The sequence below is a fragment of the Microdochium trichocladiopsis genome, assembly GCF_020744255.1.
Source record: "Microdochium trichocladiopsis strain MPI-CAGE-CH-0230 chromosome Unknown B0I36scaffold_8, whole genome shotgun sequence".
In the NCBI taxonomy this organism is placed as follows: Eukaryota; Fungi; Ascomycota; class Sordariomycetes; order Xylariales; family Microdochiaceae; genus Microdochium; species Microdochium trichocladiopsis.
In genome coordinates this window covers 2002902-2029829 of record NW_025763551.1, presented here as the reverse complement: position 1 = coordinate 2029829, position 26928 = coordinate 2002902, and the positions used below count along the sequence as shown (strand labels likewise).

General features: G+C 58.0%; 7 protein-coding genes across 7 annotated transcripts; 4 read left to right on the top strand and 3 right to left on the bottom strand.

Annotated features, from left to right (window-relative positions):
* The first annotated feature begins 1050 nt into the window (after positions 1 to 1050).
* On the top strand, positions 1051 to 2999 carry B0I36DRAFT_156557 (casein kinase I). The gene is made up of 5 exons (XM_046148602.1): positions 1051 to 1295; positions 1437 to 1506; positions 1574 to 1722; positions 1783 to 2767; positions 2843 to 2999. Exons 1-5 carry the CDS (start codon positions 1167 to 1169, stop codon positions 2845 to 2847), a joined length of 1338 nt encoding a protein of 445 aa, XP_046009520.1. The 5' UTR covers positions 1051 to 1166; the 3' UTR covers positions 2848 to 2999.
* Positions 3000 to 4393: 1394 nt separating this feature from the next.
* B0I36DRAFT_249119 (transmembrane emp24 domain-containing protein) lies at positions 4394 to 5321 on the bottom strand (the record flags this gene model as incomplete). The annotated part of the gene is made up of 3 exons (XM_046150449.1): positions 4394 to 4543; positions 4674 to 4979; positions 5118 to 5321. 3 exons carry the CDS (start codon positions 5319 to 5321, stop codon positions 4394 to 4396), a joined length of 660 nt encoding a protein of 219 aa, XP_046009519.1.
* A 418-nt stretch (positions 5322 to 5739) lies between these two features.
* B0I36DRAFT_330337 (uncharacterized protein) lies at positions 5740 to 8088 on the top strand. The gene has a single exon (XM_046154826.1). It carries the CDS (start codon positions 5972 to 5974, stop codon positions 7886 to 7888), a length of 1917 nt encoding a protein of 638 aa, XP_046009518.1. The 5' UTR covers positions 5740 to 5971; the 3' UTR covers positions 7889 to 8088.
* A 643-nt stretch (positions 8089 to 8731) lies between these two features.
* On the top strand, positions 8732 to 10255 carry B0I36DRAFT_376110 (tryptophan RNA-binding attenuator protein-like domain-containing protein; the record flags this gene model as incomplete). Its single annotated transcript, XM_046160424.1, has 3 exons — positions 8732 to 8753; positions 8843 to 10143; positions 10211 to 10255. The coding sequence occupies 3 exons, from the start codon at positions 8732 to 8734 to the stop codon at positions 10253 to 10255; spliced, it is 1368 nt and encodes a 455-aa protein (XP_046009517.1).
* A 1415-nt stretch (positions 10256 to 11670) lies between these two features.
* On the top strand, positions 11671 to 14293 carry B0I36DRAFT_156503 (uncharacterized protein). The gene is made up of 5 exons (XM_046148601.1): positions 11671 to 11975; positions 12126 to 12292; positions 12384 to 12429; positions 12504 to 12845; positions 12956 to 14293. The coding sequence occupies exons 1-5, from the start codon at positions 11863 to 11865 to the stop codon at positions 14070 to 14072; spliced, it is 1785 nt and encodes a 594-aa protein (XP_046009516.1). The 5' UTR covers positions 11671 to 11862; the 3' UTR covers positions 14073 to 14293.
* Positions 14294 to 14886: 593 nt separating this feature from the next.
* B0I36DRAFT_365884 (fungal-specific transcription factor domain-containing protein) lies at positions 14887 to 17830 on the bottom strand (the record flags this gene model as incomplete). Its single annotated transcript, XM_046159211.1, has 3 exons — positions 14887 to 14946; positions 15096 to 15762; positions 15834 to 17830. The coding sequence occupies 3 exons, from the start codon at positions 17828 to 17830 to the stop codon at positions 14887 to 14889; spliced, it is 2724 nt and encodes a 907-aa protein (XP_046009515.1).
* Positions 17831 to 23596: 5766 nt separating this feature from the next.
* On the bottom strand, positions 23597 to 24443 carry B0I36DRAFT_433775 (uncharacterized protein; the record flags this gene model as incomplete). Its single annotated transcript, XM_046162676.1, has 2 exons — positions 24109 to 24443; positions 23597 to 23863 (listed from the first exon to the last, which is right to left on the bottom strand). The coding sequence occupies exons 1-2, from the start codon at positions 24217 to 24219 to the stop codon at positions 23597 to 23599; spliced, it is 378 nt and encodes a 125-aa protein (XP_046009514.1). The 5' UTR covers positions 24220 to 24443.
* Between the last annotated feature and the right edge of the window lie 2485 nt (positions 24444 to 26928).

The following is a 26928-nucleotide window of genomic DNA, read 5'->3' as shown; positions in this document are numbered from 1 at the left end:
TGTTGCGGTTAACCAGCGGGGCGCGCTGGCCGGATCCCCAGGCATTGACTGCACAGTGTCGAGGAGGACTCGAGCGGCTCTGGGCACGACCAGACTCGACCTTGGAGCCCCGGGCGGCAGTCCGTCCTGCACACCCCTTCCTGGGCGACAGTGTGGCCCACGGCCCTCTCAGGTGATGGCATCCAGGCCTCGGGGCGAGTGTGGTTGGTCCGTTGGCCAGTGAACTTCCGCGCTGCAGCCCACCGAGTCGTGGCAGGGTGGTGGTGTCGAGGTTCAAGCCGCGGGACCAGGTGCCGGTGCGTGGCTGATTAGCATGTGCGCACGCGCCAAAGCCGACGACGAGGCCCGGGGCTGGGAGATGGAACAACAACGCTGGCTCGAGGCGTAGAGGGATCGAGGAGAGCCCTGGGTCTGGTTGAGGCTTCTCATGGCGAGCGAGGCTGGTGGTGACACGGGCGGGCTGGGAGACGGAGCCAAAGGAGAGACAGGCATGGGCCGAGCAGACAGACCGCCTCGGGCACCGCCCGTCCACTCCACTAGAAGGCTCAACAGCTCCGGGGCGGCTGCCACTGGCTGCAGTGGCGGGCACCTGGTGCAGCCTCCATGGCCCGCCCGCCCGCCAGCCCAGGCAGGACAGGGCAGGGCTGGTTCGATGCCCCCCAGTCGCCGTCCCCAGTCCGCGCTGCCCAGGTGCTCGCTCTCTCCCTTTCCGCCCTGGTGCCCCCGACCCCATGAGAGCCCCGTGCCTGGCTCCTGCTGCTGCTCCTGCTGTGTGCCTGCCTGCCTGCCTGCCTGCCTGCCTGCCGCCCGGCCCCGACCTTTCTCTCTTCCTGTCTACTGCACCATCACCGGTCCTCCTGTCCGACCGCCATTCCATCCCGTCCGCCCCTTCGTTCGGCTTCCCATCGCCAGACGACGACGACGACGTCGATAATCACCGTTGGATCCGGAGCTGCCCGCTCCCGTCGCGCCCCCGGCCCTCTGTGCTGCGTCCTCACCCCGAGCACGCGCCCTCGCCTCGCATGAGCCTGCCTTTGAGTCTCCCCGACCCGACTTCTCGCCCGCGTCGCTAGCAGCCTCCAAGGCCACCCGATTGTTCCCAGTCCTTGCCAGCAGCCAACTCGTCAACACCACACAAAGTCTCCTGTCCCGTCCTCTGCGTCAAGATGGCGTCCTCCTCCTCCAACGTCGTCGGTGTCCACTACCGGGTCGGCAAGAAGATCGGCGAGGGTTCCTTTGGTGTCATTTTCGAGGGCACCAATCTGCTCAACAACCAGCAGGTTGCCATCAAGTTTGTAAGTCATTACTGCATTCTCGTGTCCATGGTTTGCCAAAGCCTTGCCTCGTCTGCCTCAATTCAATTGCCTCCATCATCGCGTGAATTCACACAACAACCCAATTGCCGCTGCTAATCAGTCGCTGTTCCCTCAACATAGGAGCCCCGGAAGAGTGATGCACCTCAACTCCGTGATGAGTACCGCACGTACAAGATCCTCGTCGGCTGCCGTAAGTTCACAATGCCCCTTTTCGCGCCCGAAGATTATAGTTCAAGCTTGCTGACTTGGTGGTGCAGCTGGCATTCCCAATGTCTACTACTTTGGCCAGGAGGGACTTCACAACATCCTCGTAATTGACCTGTTGGGCCCGTCTCTGGAGGACTTGTTTGACCACTGCAACCGGCGATTCTCTATCAAGACTGTCGTCATGGTCGCCAAACAAATGGTAAGCTATCCACTGTGGGCCCTGGCCGGGCTGAGTCCTGGACTGATTTTGAATGTCTAGTTGTCCCGCGTCCAAACAATTCACGAGAAGAACTTGATCTACCGTGATATCAAGCCCGACAACTTCCTCATCGGCCGTCCCGGGACCAAGGCGGCGAACATCATCCATGTCGTCGATTTTGGCATGGCCAAGCAGTACCGCGACCCAAAGACCAAGCAACACATCCCGTACCGTGAGCGCAAGTCCCTCTCCGGTACCGCGCGTTACATGAGTATCAACACCCACCTGGGACGCGAGCAGTCTCGTCGTGATGATCTCGAGGCCCTTGGCCACGTATTCATGTACTTCCTCCGGGGTGGGCTGCCTTGGCAAGGTCTCAAGGCTGCTACCAACAAGCAGAAGTACGAGAAGATTGGCGAGAAGAAGCAGACGACCGCCATCAAGGACCTGTGTGAAGGCTTCCCCGAGGAATTCAGCAAGTACCTGACTTACGTCCGCAACCTTGGCTTCGAGGATACTCCCGACTACGACTACCTGCGGGAGCTATTCACCCAGGCCCTCAAGAACACTGGTGAGGTGGAGGATGGCGAGTACGACTGGATGAAGGTCGGCAAGGACCCCAGCAAGGGCTGGGATGGCATGCACGGCAAGCATGGCGCCTACCACAACCCCAACGCCAGACCCGGTGCTTCCCAGATGGAACTTCACGGTCAATCACGCGCCGGTGCCAGCACTCCTCATCTGACACGCGACCGTTTAAACGCCGCGCAGCCCCCACCTCCGTCTCCAGCGAAGGCGACGGACAAGCGCCGACCAAACGGGCCCGCCATGGCCGGCCAGCGTGGCAGCGGGGTGGGGGGTCTCCGGGACATGGCGACTCCGACAGGGTCAACTCAGGCTCAGTTCCAAAACAGCACCCAGAACCTGCCGCCCCGAATGGCGCCTCAGACGAGCGCGGCAACCCCTCAAGCCGCTGCCAGTAACGGCCGTCCTGTGGACGCTCAGCCGACAGGCTTCCAGAAGTTCATGAAGACTATCTGCTGTGGTATGTTTGACTCGTCACTTTTTTTTTTTTTTTTTTTTTGGATGCTGGCAAGCTAACAATCAATTCACCGGGCAGGTTGATTTCTGCATAGTCGCCGTGGATAAAGAGACGCCAGAGTGACGTAGCATTTGCTTCCCAGCATCACATGCAATCACAATCTACCAAACAATTTGTGGGACATCGTTCAGGACAACACCAAGTATGACTTAGGTCGTGTCGTTCCCATCCCGGCCTTGCCCGCCTTTCTTTTGTCGTTGAAAGAATGTGGCAGCCTGGGCCGTTCCTCTATCGATCATATTTCCAATCCCGAAGCCGCTCCGCGACTAGGGCCAGGCTTTCTGGGTCAACGGGTGGATCGATCTCCGTCCATCGAGGCAACTACGCATGAACCGCATTTCTGGGGAAGGATTACACTGTCTTGTGCTTGGTGGTCCAGACCAATTGGAGCATAGGCACGAGCGGAAGTCGACTCTTGATTTTTTTTCATTGACGCTCGCTTTGACGAAGAAGTATAGAGAAAGAAGCAAGCGGAAAGAGCTGTTAATAGTCAGAACTGCAGCGCAGCACGGCGCAAAGGGTCAGCATTGGGCATTGGGTCATTTTAACATATTTTAATTTTCCTTGTCATTCGCCACTGTACTTTGAGGATCATCCAATGCTTCTTGAGCTCGGCCACAGTCAATGAGTGGCCTGTTTTTGGTTATGCTCCTTCAAATCCCGGGCATTTCCGCCTCGCTCACGCTCCGCTAGCTACTCCGAAGTACGAGATGTTGGGGGACTCAATTAAGCTGCTGAGGAGGACAGAACGAGACAAGACGGCAAGCCTCGAGCACAGATAGACACAGTAAACATGAAATAAAAAAGGGGGTTGGATACATAATACATATCAAAGCCTGCACACAAATTATGATGCGTGATTGGCTGAGTAGAAGTCGTTGACCCTGAAATGTTGGATGAACGCGGGTTTGGCTATGAGGACATCCATAGATCTCGTACAGGTGTCGTTGTGGCTAGTACTAGCACGATACTTTCGGAAGCGTTTGCGAGGGGCTTCCGGTGAGAGTTTTTGGAAACAATAGCTTTCACTGTCTTGCCTGTCGGCCAATTGGTTGTTCTGCTTTAGAGTTCAAAGATTAAAGTATCCTGCGGACCAAGATTACAGCAACATCCCGTGGGTGCAAAGGGCATCCGACATTGGAGCGAACCGAGTGGTTCACTTTCTCTCAAAAAGCCTCGTCTCCCACACAGTCATTTGATTTCAGTATTCGCTGCGTTTGTCTCCGAGTGGCGTGGCTCATGCTTATGACGTATTCCAATGATATATTCTTTGACCCTCTTTGCGCCCCATATGTTCATAGCAGTTTTACATGCATGTGTGTCGCTTGAAACCCCCCCCCCCTCTTCCTACTTTCGTTGTCGGGCGAGAGACAATCGATGTGGAGATCTTCTTCATCATAAGAGCACAAGATGACAGTCCCTGTGTTTTGCGCCTCAAGAATTTGGCCTTCATAATCGGACTGAGCAGTTTAAAGGGGGTTGGTGGTTCATATACTCTTGCAAGGACCCCCGCTGACCGATCTCCGGAACGGAATTGCTCCGTCCAGACTCTTTTTTTTCCCCCTTTCTTTACGTGAGCTTCTGCTTGATGAAGAAGGACCGCAGGTGAGACAACTGCCAAGCGCACGTGCCACCGAGCACGATGAGCTGTATAATCATCCACCGGATGACGCGAGAGTTTGTGCTTTCGGACTGGTCGCGGAACTCGGCCTCGCGCTCCTGTTATACAATGCGAAAGTCAGTAACGCGGTTCTCGAGAGGCAAAGTTCTGGGGATGGTCAAGCGTACCGACTCCAGGCCGATGCCTTGGGTCTGGTTTGGTTTGGGGGGTCGGAGTGCTTGCACTTACACGCTGGAAGATCTGCTCCCTCCGGATGTCGTTGAGCCGCGCGTTGAGGTCCTTGACCCGCTGGGACAGGTCGTCCATCTTGCCCTTGTCGCTGCTCTCGATCTGGCTCGACTCGCCGATGGCGAGGTCGATGTTGAACTTGATGCCGCCGTTGTGGTTGCTCGCCGACAGCCAGCCCTGGCGGCCGCTGGTGCTCGACGGGGTGAAGCAGATCTTGTGGTCGCCCGACTCGGCCGCGTTGAAGGTGAAGCGCCCGCTCGAGCTGCCCCGCTGGGAGACTACGCGGTGGTTGGCATCGAACAGCTCCTGTTAATGCCGAATTGCAAGAGATTCGCAGTCAGTTAGCGTTTCTTTGTCTTTGCTTGGACGTGGGAGGTGGGTGGGCCATGGTGTCGAGTTGGGCATGATGAGGACATGCGACACCACCCCCGGACGTGCACTTACATCTACAGAGATATAGATGCTGATGCCGTCGTGCTTCGACCATGACGACAAGTTGTCGTCCCATTCCTCGGCGTGGTAGTGGCCGACGACGAGGGTGTCCTTGGGCAGCTCCTCGAAGAAGCACTTGGGCGCGGTGCCGTCGATGAAGAAGTAGAGCGCCTGGGCGACGGTGCCCAGGGACAGGAGGGGAAGGATCGCCCTCATGTTGGAAACAATGGCACGGTGTGGCAGTGAAGGTCGTCACCGAGGGGTTCTGAAGAAATGGGTTATGTCGCCTCGGTTCGATTGGTGGTCGTGGTTGTCGTGGTGGCCAAAGACGGGCTTGCGAACTGCTCGTCGTGTCGGACGCTGTGCTGTGTCTAGACGGCAATGATATCGTGCTGGCCGCAGCTGTCCCCTTGTCAGTGGATGCGTGGGCGTTCACAAGCTCAAAGTGCCACGTTCGAGGTAAGAGATCAATGCCTACCCGGCACGCCCCCAGGGGGTCAGGGATGGTCTGTACAAGGCTTTATGCAGGTGGCCTAGCCAGTGTTGTGCAGGCCCCACACAATTTGTGCACGACCATTTCAACGCCAGCGAAAGTACGCGCCTTGGTCGTCGTCTTGATGTCAATCAATCAAGCGACTTGGAGAAAAGTTGCCCGCCGTTGCTGACCCAGGCCATCCGAAATCAAAACGTGCACATCATCAACTCCCCGAGCTACAGTCACCACCTCGATTTCTCGCATATAGAACTGTCACACCCCTCGGTCGCATGTAAACCACAGTCCGTGACTTTCCCACAGCGCCGCGCGCAGCTTGGGGCTCAGTAATCTCACACCATCTCGCGGAACACGGACACCGAGGCACGGAAAGATGGCCGCTCACGATATACGCGACGTGCTCAACCTCCCGGCAGACGGCGCCGCGCCTCGGCCATCAAAGAAGCAGAAGACTGGCGCGGCACGCCCCAACCTCAAAGGCTTGGCTAGAGAAGTGCAGAGCCTCGGCGGCGACAACCCGATAGCGATCGTGCCCGAGATCTCGACTTTCAAGAAGAGGCGATTCGGCAGCCGAAAGCCTGCGGCGAAATGGGTCCTCTCGCCATTCCAGAACTCGGCGCGAAATGACGACCAGGCGCTGCTCCTGCGACACTGGAGGAAACAGACCGAGGACCTTTCGAGAGCGCCCTCCCAGCCAGAACAGCCACAGCCAGCGCCTGATGGAGAGTCTGAAGAGCCCAGCTCTGCGCTTGTCGCTCGGCCAGTGGAGACGGAGGACTCGGCATTCGCGAAGTTCAATGTACATGTGGACGTTCCCCAGTACAGCGATGATCTGTACGAGTCGACCTTGACTAGTGCGGAGTGGACGAAAGAGGAGACGGATTACCTGTTTGATCTTGTGCGCGACTTTGATCTGCGTTGGCCGCTCATCTGGGATCGGTACGAATACGCGCCTGGAGACGCGGGCAGGAATGCGGACGGCGAAGAAGTCGACATGGCACAGGCTATTGTCCCGGCCGCGAAAGTGCGCACGATGGAGGACCTGAAGCATCGATACTACGACGTGGCAGCCAAGATCATGGCCGCCCAGAAGAAACCGGAGCACATGTCATCGCCAGAGTTTGATCTCTACCAAAAGATGACGAGCTTCAACCCACATAGCGAACTCCAGCGCAAGCGTTTCGCCGAGTCTTCGATGAGCCGCTCTAAGGAAGAGGCACGCGAGGAGGAGAACCTGCTTGTTGAAGTGCGGCGCATCCTGGCTCGCACCGAGAAGTTCAACCAAGAGCGCCGCGAACTCTACGACCGCCTCGACTACCCACAAGCCGAGAACGACATCAATGCTTTCAAGACCAGTGCCGGCCTACAGAACCTGCTGCAGACACTGATGAATGTCGACAAATCCAAGAAACGCAAGTCCATCATGGAAGCCAACGCCAGCAATGCACAGACACCCGCGTCGGCAGTACCACCGTCAGCTCAGGCGGCTTCCACACCGGCCTCAGAGGGCCGTCGTGAGAGTACTGTGGCGCCACCGACTGCTGGCGGACACCGAGACTCAGTCGGCAATGCCGATCGGCCGGAGCGACCTGCCAAGAAAGGTGCGCCAGCGGCGCCTCCGGCCGAGCGCAAGAAGCTCACAGAAGAAGAGGAGCGCATTTACGGTGTATCACATCACGACCGCCTGCACACAGGCCCAACTTTCCGATACGAGAAGATCAACAAAATCCTCACAACCAAGAGCCACGCTCAGCACCAGCGCATCATCAACACGCTGCTGGAGCTTGACATACCCAGCAGGCTGAACATGCCAACACGGCCAGTGGTTGAGGAAATGGAGAAACTCCTGAACTCGATCGGAGTCTTGCTCGACTTGCGCAAGGTAAACGACAAGGTGGACGGCGAGCTCAAGATCGAGCTTGCCAAGAAGGCGGAGCGGGACAAAGCCAACGGCATCACCACGACAGAGGACCCTGCAGCTGCATCTACCGAGGACAAGAAGGATGCCGAACCAGCTGCAAGCACTGATGATGCGGCCAAGCCAGACGGTGCAAACAAGGCCAATGCCACTGAAGGCGACAATGACCAGGATGAGCAATCACCATTGGCCGACAAAGCGAGCACCAGTGTCACTGGAAAGCCTGATGCTGGACAAAACGGGGATGGCGTCAAAGAGGAGGCGGCGGAAGAGAAGGCCGCGCGGCCGAGCAGCAGCGGCGGCGGTCACAAGCGTAGCGCCAGCGAAATGAGCACAGTGAGCGACAAGAGCGCGAAGCGACAGAAAAAGTAGCACTTGGAGGCAGATGTATCAAGAACCCTGGCCAATGTTATACCCATCAGGCTTGTAGTCCAACGAGAACACTCTGTACATTGAAAGTGCTTCATAGATGTTAAGCTCGGGGCCTCTAGAGACAATTGGACTCAATGCGCTCCGACAAGTCAGGCAGAATTCCTGTTTGGGCTTTCAACAAGGGCTGGCCCACCAAGCAATTCCCGAGACTAATGATGGCCTGTCCAGTTGCGTCGTGAGGTGAGGTAAGATGTGTGTCTGACTTAGCCGCCAGGTTACAGCGCGGGTCCACACGCCAGGAGAGTCGGCGGCTGGCGCAGGCACTGATTGGATCGCCACTTGGTGGAACAACCACCTTGGCTGTCAACTGGACCCTTGTCGCGCGGACCAGTCGTCTCGACCATTCCGGGGAAGCGTTCGATTTGTTCCAGGTCGTGGCGTGGGCAGTAAGCCCTTGAGGTCTTTCGCGTGGAAAAGGCGAGCATTCTTGTCGACATCAATCGACTTCTTCGCCCAGTGAGAAGAGCAACACTGGAAGCCCTCGAGATACAACTTGCTCCTTTCTGCAGATCCTAAGCACCTTCTACGCACGCTACGTACTTCGCAACCGTAGTTCGCGACAGAGACAGCCAGCAGGGCAGACAGGCAGACAGCCTTGTGAGGTGGGGGGGACCCTTGTCCACTGCCGTCAGCTCGCCTGTTCCCCTGCGTCTGAGCTACCTTGACAGCTCCTGCTCGAGCTTCTTCCTCTTCCTTCGGATCTCTCTCCTGCTTCAATTCTCTCCCTGAGCCCTCAGCAGCGCCTTGAGACACCTTGCCAGCCGTCGAATACAAGCAGCCGTCATGTCAGGCCAGTACTATCCTCGTAAGTCACAAGTCCCGCTTGATCAACAGCTCACCACTCCTCCCCGGTCTGCCCCGCGCTCCCAAGGCTGACGATCATAACAACGACAGCTCCGCCTGCGTCGGCAGGACCGGTCAACAATTATCCGCCGCCGCCAACTTCACCTCCCGCCGGCCAGCCTCAGTCGTACCCTTCGCCTCCTGGCGCTGGGCCAGGCTATGCGTCGCCGCCTCCTCACCTCCAGCAGCAGCAGCAGCCGCAGCACTACCCTTCTCCCCCGCCACAACAGCACCACCAGCCAAGCTACCCGCTGCCGCCGCAACAGCAACAGCAACAATTCCAGGCGCCGCCCCAACATCAGCCGACTCCGCAGAACTACCCGCCTCCTCCCCAGGTCCAGCACCAGCAGAGCTATCCTCCGCCGCCACAGCCACAGCAGCAGAGCACATCCCCGCCGCCGCCGCAGAGTGCGGGCACGCCTGTCTCGTTCCACGCCCCGCCTGCGCCGGGACAGCACCAACAGCTGCCATTGCGCAGCAGCATCGCAAGCACAGCGACGCCTCCACCTCCAGCACCAGCAGCAGCAGCACCTTCGTACGAGGCGTCCACCCCAAATGCCCCCAGTGGTTACCCGCAGGAGAAGGGCCCCGGGGGCCCTGGAGCTGCCCTGAGCTCGCCGATGGCATCGCCCGGTCCTGGCGCTGGAGCGGCTGGTGGCGGCCCCTCTTCCGGGCCGCACCCGGGTCCCGCGCACGTTCCCAACACGGCGACCACGGTCGACGACGTCGGCACTTTTAATGGCGGCTCGTACCGCATCAGCCACCGCGATTGCAACACGATTGTCACGATCCAGCTCGCCATGGGCTGTCCGCTCGCCGCAAAGCCCGGCGTGCTGATTGCCATGAGTCCGACCGTCACGCTGAAGGGCGAGTACAAGATGTCGCTCAAGAAGATTGTCGCGGGCGGCGAGATCGGCCACTCGACATTCATCGGTCCTGGTGAGGTCCTTCTTGCGCCGAGTGCGCTCGGCGACATCACAACCATTCGGCTCAATGGCAACGAGTCGTGGAGCGTCGGCAAGGACTCGTACGTGGCGAGCACGCAGGGCGTGATCCGCGACTACAAGCGCCAGGGCCTGGGCAAGGCCATGTTCAGCGGCGAGGGGCTTTGGGTCAACAAGATCTCGGGCGTGGGACTCATGTGGATTGCCAGCTTCGGCGCCATCATCCGCAAAGACCTGATGCCGGACGAGAAGTACATTGTCGACAACGGCCACCTTGTCGCGTGGAACACAAAGTATGTCATGGAGCGTGTCGCGAGTGGTGGCATCATTGCTGGGTTCGCCAGCGGTGAGGGCCTGGTGTGCAAATTCACCGGGCCCGGCACTGTGTTTTTGCAGACGAGGAACCCGGTAAGTTCTTACAGTCCTCCTCTCTCGCGAGACATCTTTGCCGTCATTGCTAACATGGTGCTTTCAGCGAGCATTCGCTGCCTTCATGGCGGGCAACGCGGCACCCCCGTAATGGGCAACCCGTCCCTGTTCAGCAATCCACCGTGTTGGAAATTGCTTCGCACGTCTGTCTTGTGACTCTGTCGAATTCTATTGCTTTCAACAGCGTGTTTCTACTTTTTCCCTTTTCTGGTCAACTCGCCATATTAGTCAAAAATCTAGCTTGAAGTGTTGCGATTGGCCCAGACCATGAACACCCGTCGATGTGGCTACGTGTGCAGTGTGGATAGTTACTCCTATAAATCCCCTGGGGAAAGGATAAAGTATCTGCCTCCCTCCGAGGCTGCATGTTCTGAGCAACGCCACGGATTATGCCACTTGACACTGGTGAGGACAAGCCATGCATTGCAGGTAGTCGGAAATGTGTGGTGTTTGCCGCAAGTGTGAGCGTAGAATTGAGACTTGCGCATCGACACCATTCTGGATCTTCCCTCGCGATCATGATATAGCCGCCACGATCGAAACACATGCTTGCAACGACCAGAAAAGGCACTTCGTCCCCAGGCTAAGTAAGGACTGTGCACATCTCAAGGTCAGACAGTCGGGATCCCACCCACGTCAGGGGCTCGCTTAGTCATGTTCTTGACGGCGAAAGCCCAAGTAAGTGACAGGAAGTGGCGGCCGGACGCTTCGATAGGTTCTCTTGAGCCTGCCAACACCACCTCATTGGGGGCTAAGCCACGCTGCACGCGCTGACACTCAAATCTCACGTCCCTCGCCCGGCAATGAGCCAACAGCACCGGCCGATTCGCCCTCTATTGTACACCATGTCACCATGCCTGATTTCTTGACCCCTCAACGGAACTCTGGGGCTTGCATATGTTTTTTTCAACATCTCTCGCCGCAAGGGCCTACCCTTGCCAGCAACGAGCTCTGGCATCCTGCACATTTGACTGGCTGCCCGTGGTGGCAGCAGCGAGGGTACTACTACACCCACGGCGAATTGACCTTGTCGAGCTTTCAGGGTGCGATATCAAGGACACATTAACTATACTTTGGGGCAAGCATTGAACGGGCGGGCCGGCAAGTTATCATTTGCGCGGCAGGTAAGTGGCTCCTTCCCTAACGGCTCTGTGACCAATCAGGACCCCGGTCCAGCTCAGCACAGCCCTGTTGTAGGTGCATGTCGGCTGCATGATCGCCTGAGATGACCTCGGGACCCTGTCAGACACACGGACATCCATGTACACATGGACAGCAACGGCCCATCCAGGCATCCTCGATTTTGCAGCCATCCACCGGCGTGCAGTCGGATTAAAGCAGTGTCTGGAGCCCCCCTAGGATCGAGGCTTCTCCCCTCGCCGTCGTCACCATCATCAGACTATCCGTCATCCGTTTGCCTTGTTGTCAACGCTGACTAACCCACGCCCCTGTGCGCAACCCTCAAAGCATCTCAACATCTCAACATCTCGAGCGCATTTGCCATTTCAGAACCGAGGATTACTGGCAAAAAGCGCCCCTTGTGTAGGAAATATCGCACCACGCATCCGAGCAGCAGAACGGCAAAGCAGCAGTTATGGGTCGAGGCCGGTCCCGGTGAATCCGCAGCCGCCGCCATAACCAGAATTTCCGTCCCCAGCAACCATTGCGAAGAGCTTCTGCCTTGTGCCCTCTTGCATCATGACTTCCCCAGGACCTAAACCCCGTCGACGCCGTGCCCACAAGAGGTCCCGCAATGGTTGCCTGATGTGCAAGGAGAAGCACATGCGTTGTGATGAGAGGAAGCCGCTGTGGTGAGTGGAACGATGTTCCCCGAGCAAGAGCACATCATCCATCTATATATGATATGCATGCAGCCTGTTCTCCCTTCCGTTTGGAAACGGCCCTGTACTTGGGCTTTCCGTGTCCGTTTACGCTTTCCGTGACTAATAGGAGAGTCGCAGCTCTTTATGCTTGGTCAAAGGCTTCACTTGCGAATATGGCACCAAGAATGACCAGAACGCCTGTGGCGCACAGGTATTCACACTGGTGCAGGACTCACTTCCCAAGCATCATTTCGTCGGCTACCCGGTCCCCATGAACGACAGCTCTCGATTCTTATTCCATATAGGTAAGTCAATCGGGCCATCCGTGATGCGGGAACGTGCATGGACAGGATGAAGCGAGGATGCCAGCTTACATCTTACTTCTTCAATGCTTAGCGACCCGATGTGGCGGTCCACAGGCCAACGCTCCTCATGACTTCATGTCAGTGCGGACCATCCCCTTGACCGCTCGTCCCGTATTTTGACTGACATTGACTCCACGTCACCATCACACAGCCTCAAGAGAGCCGTCTCGCAACCTGCGCTGCTACATGGAGCCCTGCTATTATCGTCTGTGCTCTGGACCTGGAACACAGGGCCGTTTGCCATGATCGAGAGGCCTTTCATCCACCACAAGCTCAGCACAATCCAGTTCGTGAACCAGCAGCTGCAGAATCACCGCACGAGAACAGACTCGAGGACCGTCCTCGCGATAGTCTGTCTTGTCCTGGCAGAGAGTGGCCTCGGGTCCCGCGAGATCGCAGGCGCGCACCTGCGAGGCCTTGCCAAGCTCATGCAGGTCAGGGACGGGCCGAGGGCCCGAAAAGAAAGGAATGCCCTGCAGAGCGTTATACAGATGTAAGTCTCGCCTGGTTTTTTGTCTTGTTCCTGTCTGTTTCAACCGCGTTCGCCTCTGGCTGTCAGTCTTGTGTGGGGTGGCACTTGTGTCTGACCTAGATTCTCAACAGGATGAGAACCAACACAATTTCGGTAGACGGCCTCCACAGCATGATCGGGTCTGTCGACGTCGGGAACTCGTTGGGTTTGTGCGCGTTCACGCTCATGCTGAAGCAAGCACGGAGGGTCCTGCAGAAACAGGGAAACCCTGCCCTCGGTCGACTCAACATCGGTACTGTCCTGACTGCTGGGCGCGAGGGTGGTGTCCTCCCCAACAACATGGCCCCCCTGGGAGGAGTTCTGGGAGGGCTGGGTTTCCTGGACGACGGCGGGCAGTCACCCACTTCTGCCATACCGGATAAGCCGTCTCCTCTCTCTTCGCTTCCAAGCAACGTAGAAAGCCGAGGGCGATGGATCACGTGCTTCATCGCCATCTTCGCAACCCTGGGCCCCGAGGACACGGATGTGTTCATGCTAAGCTGGTTCGTCGAGGGTCTCTTGAGGAACCTGAGGCAGAAACAGGACGGCCTCTTCAACGGCAGCTACCCGCTGCCGATGTTCCTCGCCGCTGCCGTCTTCGCGTCCGCGGCCGCCAAGACCGTGCAGGTCCCCGCCGACATGCTCGGCACGGGGTGGGCGAGGGAGGCCCAGGCGCAGATAGACCTGTGGAGAGCAGAGGCCGCGCAGAAGCTGCAGATGATCAGCGGGATCCTGGGCATCACTGAGTGGACGAGCTTCAGGAGGTTCCTCCACACGTGGAAGTGGGACGAGAACCCGCGGGAAGAGAGCGTCGTGCGGGAGCTCTGGGAGGAGTACGGTGTCGTTCATGCTCAGCCGGCTGCAGTAGTACAACGAGGCTCTCCACAGCAGCAGCAGCAGCAACACGCGCGCGCGCATGACCCGGGCGCCATGTTATGTGCATCCGGCCTCGCGGCAGATCTCTGCGATACCGTCACTGCTGCTGGTGGTGGTGGTGGAGCAGGAGGTGCTGTCGTCAGCAGTGCTGTTCCATGGCCTATGCAGCAACCCCCCTACGGAAAGATGCTCCAAGACCACCACGAGCCACAACTCCAGGACATAACGAACCAAGCTAACCCCCCGGTCTGGCTCGAGGTATTCCTCGCCGCCATGGAGGCCGCCACCGAGAACGCCACTCCGTTGGCCAAGCAGTCTGCCATGGCGGCGTGATTATGGCCGGGGTGGGTTGCCCTAGATCGCGGCGGATAGGCAGCAGGACCAGCTGTGCTGGCTCCAGGGCCATGGAAAACGAGCCCTTTCGAATGGAGAATTCCTACTTTTGGGGGGTTCTAGCAGACCACTGAGCGTTTCTCATCACGGTGGTAGATGGCATAATTCCCAACAGCGTTTCACAAGACGAGAAGCAAGCTCCGAGGAACATCAAGACAAGTTGGTATTCCTACAGCGCGTATTCTAAACCAAGAAAATACTTTTTTGTGTCTTTGATCCTCCCGACGACGGGATGCGATGAGACCGGTTACACGATCAAAGATGCCCTATTGACTTTCCTCGAGAATTTTCGCCGTACTCCTCGCCTCATAAAATATAAAAGAAACCCTGGATCCTGGATCAAAGTCCACAAACATGCCACCCATGTGTCGCCGAATTCCTCTAGGACAGACTGATGGACAAGTTTCGTCCTTTCCACCATCCTTTCTTCCTTTCATGAATCTTCCAGCGCCTCTCCTCTCTCTCTCTCTCTCTCTCTCTCTCTCTCTCTCTCTCTCTCTGTATGCGTGTGTGTGTGTGTGAGTGTGTGAGGGTGAGTGTGTGTGACAAAGCACACTGTCTCAAACCGGGCCGAACCTTTGTGATTTCCATACCTCTCCTCCTCCCCTAGGTATGTCCCTGTCGAGCATCGCCCTGATTACGTCCTGACTTTATCGCACCCCCTCCCCGCCCGATAATTTCAGATCGACTAGTGGTCACACAGTCTTGCGCGTAAGAATTGCTGGAATGCCTCCACTGCGCCGCCATCTCAACTTTACTGCAGAGCCCTGAATCCGCCCTCCGGGTTATCGAGCAGGATCTGATCAATGAATGCCTGATTTTCAAAACAATTCGTGGTTAGCGAAGAGACCTTGAGAGGATAAAAGGGGATAACCCGACAGAGACAAAAGTCCACAGGGAAATTGTGCAGAAACATAAGGATCGAGGCTGAGCTTTTAAGAAAGGAAATCGGAAGAAACTCACCCAGTCCACCAAGCTCGGGTTACTCAGCACATCGTCCAGCGGCAACAGCCCAGGGTCGCCAAAGTCCACGTGCGATAGGTCCATGATCGCGGGATAACTGCCATGCAGGAAGAAGGCGCTGCCGTTGCCTGGTCCGGTGCCCGTTGCGGTGCCTGATCCCGCGGGCCGCTGGTCGTATGTGCCGCTGCCGCTGGTCGCGGTGGGATACGGTGTGCTGTTGTTCCCGTGGGCCATGATTGCAGGGGACGTGCTGAGCGGTGGTGTTATAAGCGCGGATTGCTGTGTTGTGGTAGTCGTGTCGTTGTTGAGGAGGCTCGCTAGTGAGCCGTCACGCGGTATTGCGTGCGAGGAGGATGAAGGCGATCCTGTCGTGGTAGCCGCTGTGGTGGGGTGTGATAGTGGTGAGGATGTCCTGTTGTCGACAGTTGTGGCGGACGGGCGCGAGAGGTTGACTAGTGGCCCGCTCATCGCGGGCGAACCGTTCGTTGTTGACGATTGTTGTGGTCCTTGTGGTTGTGGTGCGGAAATATCCTGCATGCTGAGCTTACGCAAGATCGCACCGACCACGCGCGTGGCGTGCGCAGCTTCCTTGGAGGCCGCTTTGCGCTCCGACCACATCTTGTATGATGTGCTCAAAGCTGTCATGATTCTTGATCTCTCAGAAGGTCTGCAAGGCTCGGGAGTCAGTCGATCTGTGCCCGCGGGCTTCGAGGGGGCCTCAATAGGAATATAACTCACGTTATTGGCAGCTTCTCTGTCAGGTCGAGACACAAGATCATGCTGGCCATCAAGAAATCGTGACCGCCCAAATTGTTCAGGATATACTTTTCATCACTGAGCCGTCCACCAGGCCGGGACTCGGCCTCATACTCGGCGTGTAGGTCCAGCATCCGCAGCGCCGCCTCGCGACAGGTGGTCCGGGAGACTTCGTACCGCGGGCTGCCCTTTTCTCGGCTCAGATACGGTCGATGCAGCACACACAGGCTGCGCAAGTACATCATCTCCAGTAGTAGCCGGTGCACGATATCGGCGGACTGATCAGTGAAACTGTACGATTTCACGGGGCGGATTTGCAAAGGAGGCGGAATCTGCGCGCGGTAACTGTGGATACTGTCCCCTAGCGCGAGGACCTGATCGTACGTCGGACCACGGATGCACGAGTTGATCCGGATCACCTCGCGGAGCAGGCGGCACAGCTTGAACTTGCAGGAGAGGTAGAGCGTGGCCGTAGGCTCGGTAGCTGGCCTGGGCGGCGGCAGGACGGCTGTGTGCTCGTCGAAATCAGAGTCGTAGAGGTTACTAGGTGCTTCCGTGTCGCACTCATCGCTGTGGATGATGGGCGGCAGACCCAGCTGGAACGAGAAGATGACGTCAAACACCTCGATGAAGAACCAAACGCGCCGGCGCATCTCACCCTCGAAAGCCGTCACGTTGGCAATATATTTCGGGTCGCGATGGTAGCCCATGCGCTGCGCCAGGCGCGCGAGCACACCAAACTTGGCCCACAGGCTCAGGTCGATCTCGTTGGTGCGCGCCTTTTCCGTCATGCCGTGCAGCATCAGCGCCTCGATAGCATACGGCCGGCCAGAGAGGTAGTTGCCCGCCACGAGGCAGTTCTTCCCCAGTACGGCCAGTTTGGCCGGGTGAGCTGGGTCGGATTCACTAACGGCATTGCCATTTCCCACGGAGATGGAAGACGCCGTGCACAGCATTGACGCCAAGCAGCTGATCCACAGCAGGCTTGCCGAGGCCGGGCGCTCCCAGAAGGCGTCGTACTCGCGCTGGAACTTTGTCGTGTGGATGTAGCTCGCCGCGGCCAGCTTGGAGCGGAAGTAGAGCAGTATGAGCTGGTCGGTGCGGTGCTTGGGTGGTAGCTGCGAGACGGCCTGCTCCAGAGTGATGGACGAGCTGCTAAATAGGATGTCTGATGTGCTGGAGACATGGTGCTGCGGAGGCGGCGACGGGCTGCGGAGGGTGTCGTCTGACTCTGCGGCGATGATGCCCCGGATGTCCTGGATCGATTCGAGGATGGACGCCCAGTGCGACGGACCCACAAAGGTGTTCTCGCCAAAGCGGGTGGCATTCTGGCCAGCGCCGTACGGTCCAGGGATGTGCGAGCTCGGCGGCGAGCCATAGTCGGAGGAGCGGCTCTCCGAGTCTGTGGGCTGGTGGTCGAGGCTGCGTGGCGTGTTCATGGCAACCGGCAGACCAGCGCCAGGTCCGCCCGCCGTACCACTGCCAGACCCGGCATGAGGCAGGCCTGTGGCCGGCGCCGGCGGCGGTGGAGGTGCCTGGACGAGCCCGTGGACAAGATCCTCAAGTTTCTGGAGACGCATCTGCAGCAGTGGCCGCGCTGCTGCGTCGGTGCCCACCACATTGCCACCTCCACCACTGCCTCCACGATAATGGCCAGTGCCTACACCACTACCAGCACCACTGCCGGGCGCATGGCCGTGGTCCGGAGCCGAGGCGGAACTGGACAAAGGGCGGCCAGCCGGGTCGTGAGAAGACGGTTTTGGCTTGCGCGGGGCGCGGGGCGCATACTCGCAGAAGGAGGCCTCGCCGCTCTTGACGCAACGCTCGCAGGGCTGCTGGCGGTCGCACTTGACCTTGCGGGTGCGGCAGAGGAGGCACGAGACGGGCGGACGGTTGCGCTTCTGGATCTTGCGCGGCGCGGTATCGGATGGCAGCGCGCGGAAGACACCTGTAGCGAAGCTGCCAGGCCGGCCATCCATCACGGCGGCCGGAGGAGGAGGAGGAGGAGGAGGAGGAAGAGGAGGGGGACGAAGGTGGCGTCCAGAGGTCGAGCGGCTGTAGCTCTCTCTACCTTGGCCCGAGTTCCCCTGCGCGCGAGGTCGTAATCCACAAGGCTTCCCGCGGTCCACGAAAGCAGCAGCAGCACAACCGGCGATGGGCGTGGAGGTGGTGGTGTTGTTGGTGGTGGCCGGCGACACAAGAGGGGCCGGCGTTGTGTCTTGGGGCGTGTAAGTCGGGCCTGGGACGGGCTTGGGGCGAAGCTGGACTTAAGCGGTCCCCGATCGGGGCTTGGGAAGAGCGAGCAAGGAGATTACCGGGAGAAGGCGACCTTGGGAGGGCGTGCCCAGGCAGGCGGGGCGGACAAGGAACCGGGCAATTCAGTCGGGGGCCACCAAAGCGGAGTTAACGCCAGACACGAGCGGGCGTGCTACTTGCGTTAGTCAAGATCCTTGCCCTACGTACTTACCTTACGGTACGGGGCTTGCTTTACTGAGCTTGGGGTAGGTCGAGCGAGGCAGGTGGGTCCTGCTTACTAACCCCGTGATGGCGTTTGGCTGGCCGAGGGGAAGGAACGCGCGGAGTGCTGTGCTGCTCTCCTGTCATGGCTGTCATCCACGACCTCGGCACCGCGGGAAGCGGGCATGTAGGTGTAAAGGAGTGTACTAGGTAAAAGTAAAGATCCCTCTCCTCTCCAATGGGGAAACAAGCAGTTGCAATGACAAGAAGCAGCTCCCGGACAAGGTTCAGCTCTGGCCGACCCGATCCTCCCGCGCCAACCCTGGCCCCGGCCCTGGCCCTGCACTGCGCTGCGCCTTTGGGGGCCTCCGAGCGAGTCACATCTCCTCCTCCTCCTCATCAAGGTCCTCGGCAGCTAACATCGGGAAATGGCAGGCTAGACGAGGCGAACCGACGGGCTCTTCTGGCTGGGCTGGGCTGACCTGGCCTGGCCCTGACTGACTGACTGACCGACCACACCCCAGAGAGTGCGACAAAAGTCCGGACTTAGCGGGACCCGGTCAGCTCCCGAGCCCGCGTCCTTGACGTAAGCATGCATACTCTAATTATAGGCCAACCTTATAAGTGGAAAGATGTCTGTCTCTCTCTCTGCATGCACATGTGTATGCATGTTGCACACCGGGCTTCTTCAGCCCAGCCCTTTTGCAGCGGAGCACCGGATTCCAGGGCGCATACGTATGGGCAGGCCAGGGCCAGGCCGTCAGGTCTTTAGGGCCCAATACATAAAGTATGCACCTCCCGAGACGCACGTCACACACAGCTCGCACAGATGCAGCCCACAACGCCTTGGCTTCTGACTAAGTCCGCGGAACGTCAGATCGGGTGGCGTCACACAAGTAAGCACGTCACATTGCCCTATGCCGGTATCTGAATCAAGGCAGCGTCAGAGTGCATTCCATTGAAAACCATCTGGGGCCCGCGCATCGATCGACCTCTGAGCTCCGGAGGCGGAATATTGGACCTGGCGTCGCGTTTTGGAGGCAGTGAGTTCCAAGCCGACATACTCCCGTGTCTCAACTCGTTGTCTCGCATTTATCCAGGTCGTACTGCCTGCTCACGGCCGAAGCGAACTCGGTAGGTGGTACAAGCTCAAAGGGGGGATGTTGACTGTCAGTCCCGCACCACTCTGATGATGGTGTGGCAAGCAGGCCCTTCCTCAAAGCGTGGTAGGCAATACTACAACATAAGGTTGCAACACGAAGTAGCTGAGTCTGAATGAGGACCCTCGGCACTTGTGTCTGCAGTGTTCATGTTTTGGGTGGTGCGAGGCACTCGCAACCTTGTGCACCAACGAGAACGACAAACTCGTTGAGAAGTACCGGGCATTCGGACTGCATCTCGGTCACAGCTTCGCTCGCTTTTCGAGTACTCGAGGTAACCCGACGATTTTGGACTCTCTTCCAGGCATGTTTGCATGTTATTTTTTCATTTTCTCCCGGCAAAGCTGCAGCTGCCTTGTTTCAGGACCATATTTCGCTCGGGACAAATATCTCAACTTACAAGTGTCTGTCCCCCTGGGAAACTTAAATGGCAGCAGCAACTACTCACGAATTTGCATCTTTCGGCCGCCCCGTGTCAGCCTTTCGAGCCGCGAGATATTGACAGCCGTGCCGCACAAGAATACGCACTGTCACATTTCCTGTTGGCCATTGCATACAGGCCATGGAAATTGATAATGTGAACTTCAACGATAACGATCTCTAGTAACTATGATGCAAGGATGCTATGAGAACTCGGTTTACCCGTACGGTCAAAGGATGCAAGGGTCCGGGAGCATACTATTCCCAAGACGAAGTTGTCCCTGTCGTGCTCTTATCTCCCGACTTTGAGAAGCACCTCCTCTCTTTTACAACGTGCTTGCCTCCATAGCAAGTACTCCATTGTGGCTGGCCTGATATCGTCAGCTCTGATCGTGTGTCATGGTTAAAAGGGGGATTCCTAGCTTGTCATATTCTACAAGGATACCAAATATCGCAACTTTGACCACAGACGCTTTGATGCTGAGCTAGTCTCCTGTCCCGTTCTATTCCGTGATTCGAGAACCACGAGGAAACATCACTGGCATGGCAAAGTTCTCCGCCTCTCGAAACCTAGAGGAGCACCGCGGAAGCACGGGGCCTTGTGCAATCGTGGTTCCTGTGCCTTGCGAGGCCATTTTCGGGCCTGCAATACTTGAGTCTCCCGCTCATCATCACTTCTGTACTGTATCAGAGACGGTGGCGCGTACTAAATAGTAGCGGGATAAGCGATGGGTATACCTCCCAGGCCAGTCGCCCGGTCGATTCACATGACAAGCCCACTCCTTTTCCTCATAATGATTTGCCTCATGATGAAGTCACAAATCACACTCATTGTGGCAGGGACTGGTGAGCTGTACAACCTGACCATCCCGAATCTTCCTTCAGTATCCAGTGACACGACCGGCAACCTCGGCCCGCACTGGCATCTCGTTTGTTGTCCGAACTGCGAGATAAGCCACCAGGAGCATCAAGTGCCGGAACTCACTCCGGAAAGAAGCATGGTAGACGATTCATACGTTGGCGCAACGATACACCTAGGCAACAGATTTGAGACGGTCCTTTGTCCGAGACAACCCCATCACAGATGACGCCCATACCGCGATATATCGCGCCCTACGGTCTTTGGGTGGAAATATAAGAAGCGAGCCATATCCCTAATCCATCGTGAGCCTCTTCCCTAGCTTAGACAGCCTCCTTTTCCCACCCCTATGAAATGGAGTCGAGCACTCCGGTTGCTTGCTCGAAGCGTGGCACATCCCTACTTCTACTTCGGCTTCACGACCAAAGCGCGCACGGGTTCAGACTTGGATTTCTCGAGCAGGCGATTCTTTACCATCACTACCGTACTTGAAGAATGAACTAGATGTGGCAAACTCGCCTTTGTCCAACTCGCCTCCGGCTCCAGAATGGGAATGATACCATGGGCCATTTTTCAGTAGGCCTATCGCTGCCCCGATAAATTTTTTCCGGTTCTTCAAACCGAAAGGGTATATTGAGCAAGCCGGTCTTTTTTTTCTTCCTTTTTTCTCCCTCCTCTCTCTCTTTCCCCAACTGCAAAACTACAATCTGCAATCAGAGATCTGGAGTCTGGAGCCTGGGAGGGCAGTGGTTCTGCAGATAGAGGTCACTGCCCGGCAGTGAGGTCAGATCCGTCATCTCTCTCCTCTATGGATGACTGATTGGCATTTCCCACCACAAATTTCAAAGTCCTATGCTTTGTCGTTCTTTGACATGTGTAGGAAATACAGTCGCGAAGATTCTCCAGAGCCGCCAAATCCACGTCCTCGTCATTATTTGAATCTTCTGGCTCAAACGGACGAATGCTGCCGCGTAGATGGCTAATGGATCACAATTCAAATCGCCACGGCATAAAGTGCACGGAAGGCCTACTATCACAAGACATTTCTGGCGCCAGAACTTGCAGCCGAGGATAATACGATTATACGACCCTCGTTTCTAAAGCCAGCGGATCTGACAAGCAGTCCGGAATGCAGGGCGGTCTGCCTGTGGGAGACGAGTGGGAGTCATGGAATTGTCACTTGCCCACCTTCCTACCGGGGCTGAAGTCCAGGACCTCGCTCACAGCTTGACACCTCAAAATAGCCACAGTCTGCTACGTGCATAGAATTGACGCACTTAACCTCGCAGGGTGGCCTCCTTTCCCACATGCTGATTGTCCGTGGTCAGCATGGCGCGAGCCAGATGCTGGCCAACTTGGGGCGGTGGCAGTCTCCTTTTCTCCGCACTGCCGGCCCCCAAACGCCAACGGTGTGACGTTTGATTAAGCGTTTCTGCATGGATACCCACCTGGCCTACTCCTGCATATCATACCCTGCCGGGCTTCTCCCACGGGGCAGGCGCTTCCACTGAAGAAAACCGTCTAGTCGTTTGTACTGGTACATCAGAGACGGCGGCGGCAGGCAGGCTGTCGCTCTACACGGCCATGTCCCCGGTACTTTACCGCCCAAGCTGGCTGGGCAAGGGACCGTGGGCGCTACGGCTGCCTTGATGTCATCTGGCATGGCGTGAACGTTGGCTCAGGTCCCCTTTCCGAGCCGCCGGGACACACGTGTGCCAGGGCCAATGGGGGCTATGTGACGACGAGGGAACCACGTGCAGCAAGCATGGACGGCGGCAACGGTGCCTAGGCGACAGGGCATCTGGCATCTGTCGTGCATGAGGTCGCCCTCAGATGCAGGTACGGATCTAAGAATGGCTCAAGACGAGCCGGCGGCAAGGATCTGACTGGCAACGATGCTTGCTGCTGCTCCGGACGAAACGCCCATGACGAGAACATCCGTACAAGGGCACCGCATGAACCTGATCTCTCGGCGCATAACGACCTGACTGGCTCGTTGACGTCGCCTCGGACAAGGGTCTCGACATTTGTCGAGAGGGCGTCACGCCGGGGTCAGGATATAGACCCAGGCAGATGGCACGGGACGAGACCGGACGAGCCTCAGAACGTTCTGCTTCAGCAGATGTCCGCAGACGTGATTGGGTGGCCAGGCTTGCCGCGGAGTTGCCGCCGTGAAATCTGTATCTGTCTTGCAGGTGCGTCAGCGGACCGATGATTGCTGGCAATTCTATAATAAGAGGCCGGCGCGTATGCAGAGCAGCTGGGAAGGAAGTTTTCTAGAATCTGTACAGCGATATTGCCACGAGTTCTTGACGTCGTCGAGTGCCAATCGTAGCGTTTGTCGTGCTGAGGGCGGTTGCAAGCTGTGCTGATTGGCTCCCCACGTTAAGTGGGCGTGGACCCTGGGCCAGCCTGGCGTCTACGGCGGCGGTTAGCAAAAATGACTGGACACGGCGAGAGGAGAGGATGGGAGAGGGAGGGCCAGCACCCACTTGCTGTCTGTGATTTATGAAACAAAAGCCATATCAACGGCGACCATCGTCAAAGGGCATATTTCGAAGGATATGCAGCCGTGAAGACCATGAGCCGCATTGTCCTGATGGCTTCATCACTTACCGGCACCCAAGTAATGAGCAGGGTTGTTAGTAAGCTGCACACATGCACCGTGATTTCTTTCCAATCATGCCCTGGCATTCAGTTAGATGCGTGGCTCTCGGCGATGGCGATGTGCCGGTCCACGTTCGTCTCGCGGTACTGTTGGGATATGCGTGGTCTGGGGGCAGCGGATGGTGATGTCATGAATGTGATGCAGGTTCGGTCTGCCTTGTCACCATCTGTTGAGTGGGTGCTCATGCCTCTTCGAGGTCGTGTCTCGAGCTGAGTATGGCGCACAACAACACCAAAATGTCGCGCGTGCTGATGCAGTAATGAGGGGCAACGGGGCTTCCGCGCACAAACAGAGCACATGCCGTCTTGGAGTGGTGCTGGCCTGGAGTGAAGCTCTCCCCCAACACGTTGGCTGCAGCCAGCTCGCTTCCCTGAGCAGCAAGGGTCCTGGCGCCACCTCGGTGCGCGGCGCTCGATTGGTATCCTAGTGGCGAGGCACCAGTCCGTTGCTGCACGGCCGAGCAAACCATCGAGCCAAGCACGGCGCCCCAAAGGTCGGCTGGGCGGCTCACATCCGGCGCGATGGGCCTGGCGTCTGCAACTGTGGGTGCGGCGGCAGTCGGAGGACGCGGGCTGTGGTTGCTTGACCGTAGGGCGAGCGACTGGTGCTGGAGCGGTAGAGATCCAAGCTAATTAGGTGGAACGCAGCCGACGGCAGTGGCCTGCGAGGCTCTAAATTATGAGCTCATCTCACCCAAGCAGTTCTCGCCGTCGCGCCGTCGTCCATGCCGGCAGCGCCGCGGTGCTGGCTGTTTGGAAGTCGCAGCTGGCGATTGCCACCACGATCGCAGCGCCGAACAAACATGTTGGTCAAGCCGACCCAGACGCAAGGCGCAGCCCACGTGCAGTGGCCACCACACCAACAGGCGAGCAGAGAACACGCGGGCAACCTGCGTGGCTTCGGCACACAAACAGTCGGCGGCGCTGTGCTAGCCCACGGAGTGCTGGAGCGTAAGCGTGGCGAGACGTGCTGACTTGGGGCATCATGGCCAGCGAAAACGACAGGGTCCTGAGCATAGCAGCACCAACATCATGCGAGATCCAAGATGCGGTCGGCCGTCTGCCAGTTGGGGGGATGGACTATAGATAGATAGATGCATGCTGATGCGTCGTGTGAAGCCTGCAGTTGCTTCAAAGAGGGGGGAGCGCTCCTAGAATAGCTCAATCAACCGTGGGGAAGGCGGCACCAGATGCACGACACGACAAGACGGGCGGGCTGCCTTGGTGTTGTCACGAGGGGCCTCGGGGTGCGATGCGACCGTGATGATTCGGCACTAGCCTGGCCGCTGTGATAGCCTATTGCATCGTGATCTGCCGTCTTTGCCTGGCTGGTGCCCGGCAGCAGCACGGCCTGCAGCAGCCTGCGCAACCAGTCGACACAAGCGACTTTCGGGGAACCCGTACCGTGCCACGAGGCACCCCGGTCTGGTGGTGCTCGGAATAGCCCTCGAGCGAGCCGAGTCAGTCAGGCACACAATGCACCAATGGCCGACTGACCTGGGCGCGGCCTGGGAGAGACGCAGCACCGGCGGGCGCTGCATCATCATGAGCCCGCTTGCTCTGCATGCTTGCTCTGTATGTAGAGCCGATGCAGGCACTTGTCGTCGTGCTTGACACCATCACCAAGCAGCGCCAGACTGCTACCATGGTATTAACTAGCAGCTGGGCCGGGTCGATTCATCCGAGCTGGGCCAGCGGTCGCGGGCGCCAGAGTTTGGCGGCGCCCGGTCCGGTGCTTGCCAGACTGCCGAGTGGGGCTCGTCGGGTGTCACAGACAGCCCTCACTGGCTGCGCCCGGGCCAATCACGAGTCGTCCGGCCAGACGCCGCTCATCCGCGGCGCCCAAACGAGCCTGGGGCCCCACATCCCTTTGGCGTTGGCCAGGAACAAGGCGCTTAGCGGCGAGTCTTTCCACCTGTGGAGGCAGTTTATTGTTTTCTCAAAGCGAAACACCAGAGCACCAGCCAGCCCAGTGCAGTGCAGGGCTGCTGCCTCATGCGGCCCAGCATCACCAAGACCGACAGCCTCCATCTTGGCCACCAGTAGCGCGGCCCCGACCGTCTGGCACACTAGCCCTCGCTCCCCGCCGCCTCAGTTGATATGCCGCGAGCACGCGGGCTCATGGCCTGATCGCCCGTCCAGGGCCACTCCCTCCATGGTCGCGTCTCCGGCGTCAGTCCATCCACACTCTGGTGCCACCGAGGCAGCCCACATTCCGTGACTCCAGCCCATGCGCCAGCGGCACGCTGCCACCCTCCCGACCGTCCCCATCATCTTACCACGCCCTCGGTCCTGCGCTAATTTCATGGACCCGCTGATCATGATGCCACAAGCCCCGTGCAGCCAAGGTCTCGGAGGTTCTTCCGGCGGACACCAAAAAGAAGAGGAAAATATTCACAATACGGGCCATGAAAACTATCGAGCAGACGATATCGGGGCGGCTCAATTCTGCGGCTCATGGTGCCCGTCGGCGCGTCTTGTCTAGAACGCCGACCCTTCTAATTGATTATCACCACCGGCCCCTCTTTTGCGACAGCCCCCAGTGCACAACATCTGCAAGCTGCAATTGGTTCGACGCTCACGACAACAGAATCGAACCTGCATGTAATATTGCTTGGTTTGACCTCCAGTCTCCAAGATATCATGCAGGATTGTGCTTTGGGTCGAGCGCACCGAGCTCCGAGTGCATTGGAGGCCTGCTGCGCGGCAGCAACGACAAGCACGTCACCGGGAGGGTCGTTTCAAGCCAACAGGCTTTGACGCCAACCTTCGCCAGGCCATATTACATCACTGGTGTTGGCGTTTCTATTTACGACTCGGAACTTTGGGAACTGGCTCCAATGCTGTGGTTAGACCTATCGGAGCAAGTGTCCTTCTAGGCATTGCAGAGCCAGCAACGACCAGTCATGCATGGTTCCAGCTTCTCCAACCCGAAGCTGGCAGGGTTGTCAGAATTTCCTGTGGCAGCAGTGGTGCACCCCTGTCTACACACTCTTATTCGCTGCACCAGCACAAGGCCCCTGGCACGCCCGCCTGCCTCATATGGTCAGGAGCCAGAGCACGTACAACGCACATAGGATCAGGCCTGGCAGAGCTCGATTTTTGGTGCATGTGACCCAGTTGCCCCCAGCCTTTCATGGCTGCGGGCCCTACGAGTCGCATGATGTGCGGTTCAACTTACACAACCCCAAAGGTGCAGTAGCGTCGCTCCGTTATCCCAGGGTTTTCGCCGTCAAAGCCACGCCGGTTCCATGGCCCACTCGAACACAATGGCAGCTTTCCACAATCACGACGAGACAGGACATGCTGTTCGTCCCAGGCGGCAGCGGGCCCGGACTCGTATCGCGCGCCTATCTGGCATGGGCGCATTCGACCATACCCGCCTGGATGTTTCACGAATCAGAGCCATGAGCGAATCATAATCCCGGAGAAGTCAATCCTTCTGGACCACAATCTAGGGTGCAAACCGAAGCGCCATGTAAGTATGCAAGCTGACGTCCTCCAGGTCTTACCA

What these genes read in the sequence shown, in the direction of transcription:
- B0I36DRAFT_156557 (XM_046148602.1), top strand. Translation starts at nt 1,167, where the DNA reads ATGGCGTCCTCCTCCTCCAACGTCGTCGGTGTCCACTACCGGGTCGGC. An exon ending in AGCAGGTTGCCATCAAGTTT is followed by an intron (nt 1,296 to 1,436) that starts GTAAGTCATTAC and finishes CCCTCAACATAG; the next exon opens with GAGCCCCGGAAGAGTGATGC. An exon ending in CAAGATCCTCGTCGGCTGCC is followed by an intron (nt 1,507 to 1,573) that starts GTAAGTTCACAA and finishes TTGGTGGTGCAG; the next exon opens with CTGGCATTCCCAATGTCTAC.
- B0I36DRAFT_330337 (XM_046154826.1), top strand. Translation starts at nt 5,972, where the DNA reads ATGGCCGCTCACGATATACGCGACGTGCTCAACCTCCCGGCAGACGGC.
- B0I36DRAFT_156503 (XM_046148601.1), top strand. Translation starts at nt 11,863, where the DNA reads ATGACTTCCCCAGGACCTAAACCCCGTCGACGCCGTGCCCACAAGAGG. An exon ending in TCGATTCTTATTCCATATAG is followed by an intron (nt 12,293 to 12,383) that starts GTAAGTCAATCG and finishes TTCAATGCTTAG; the next exon opens with CGACCCGATGTGGCGGTCCA. An exon ending in AACGCTCCTCATGACTTCAT is followed by an intron (nt 12,430 to 12,503) that starts GTCAGTGCGGAC and finishes ACCATCACACAG; the next exon opens with CCTCAAGAGAGCCGTCTCGC.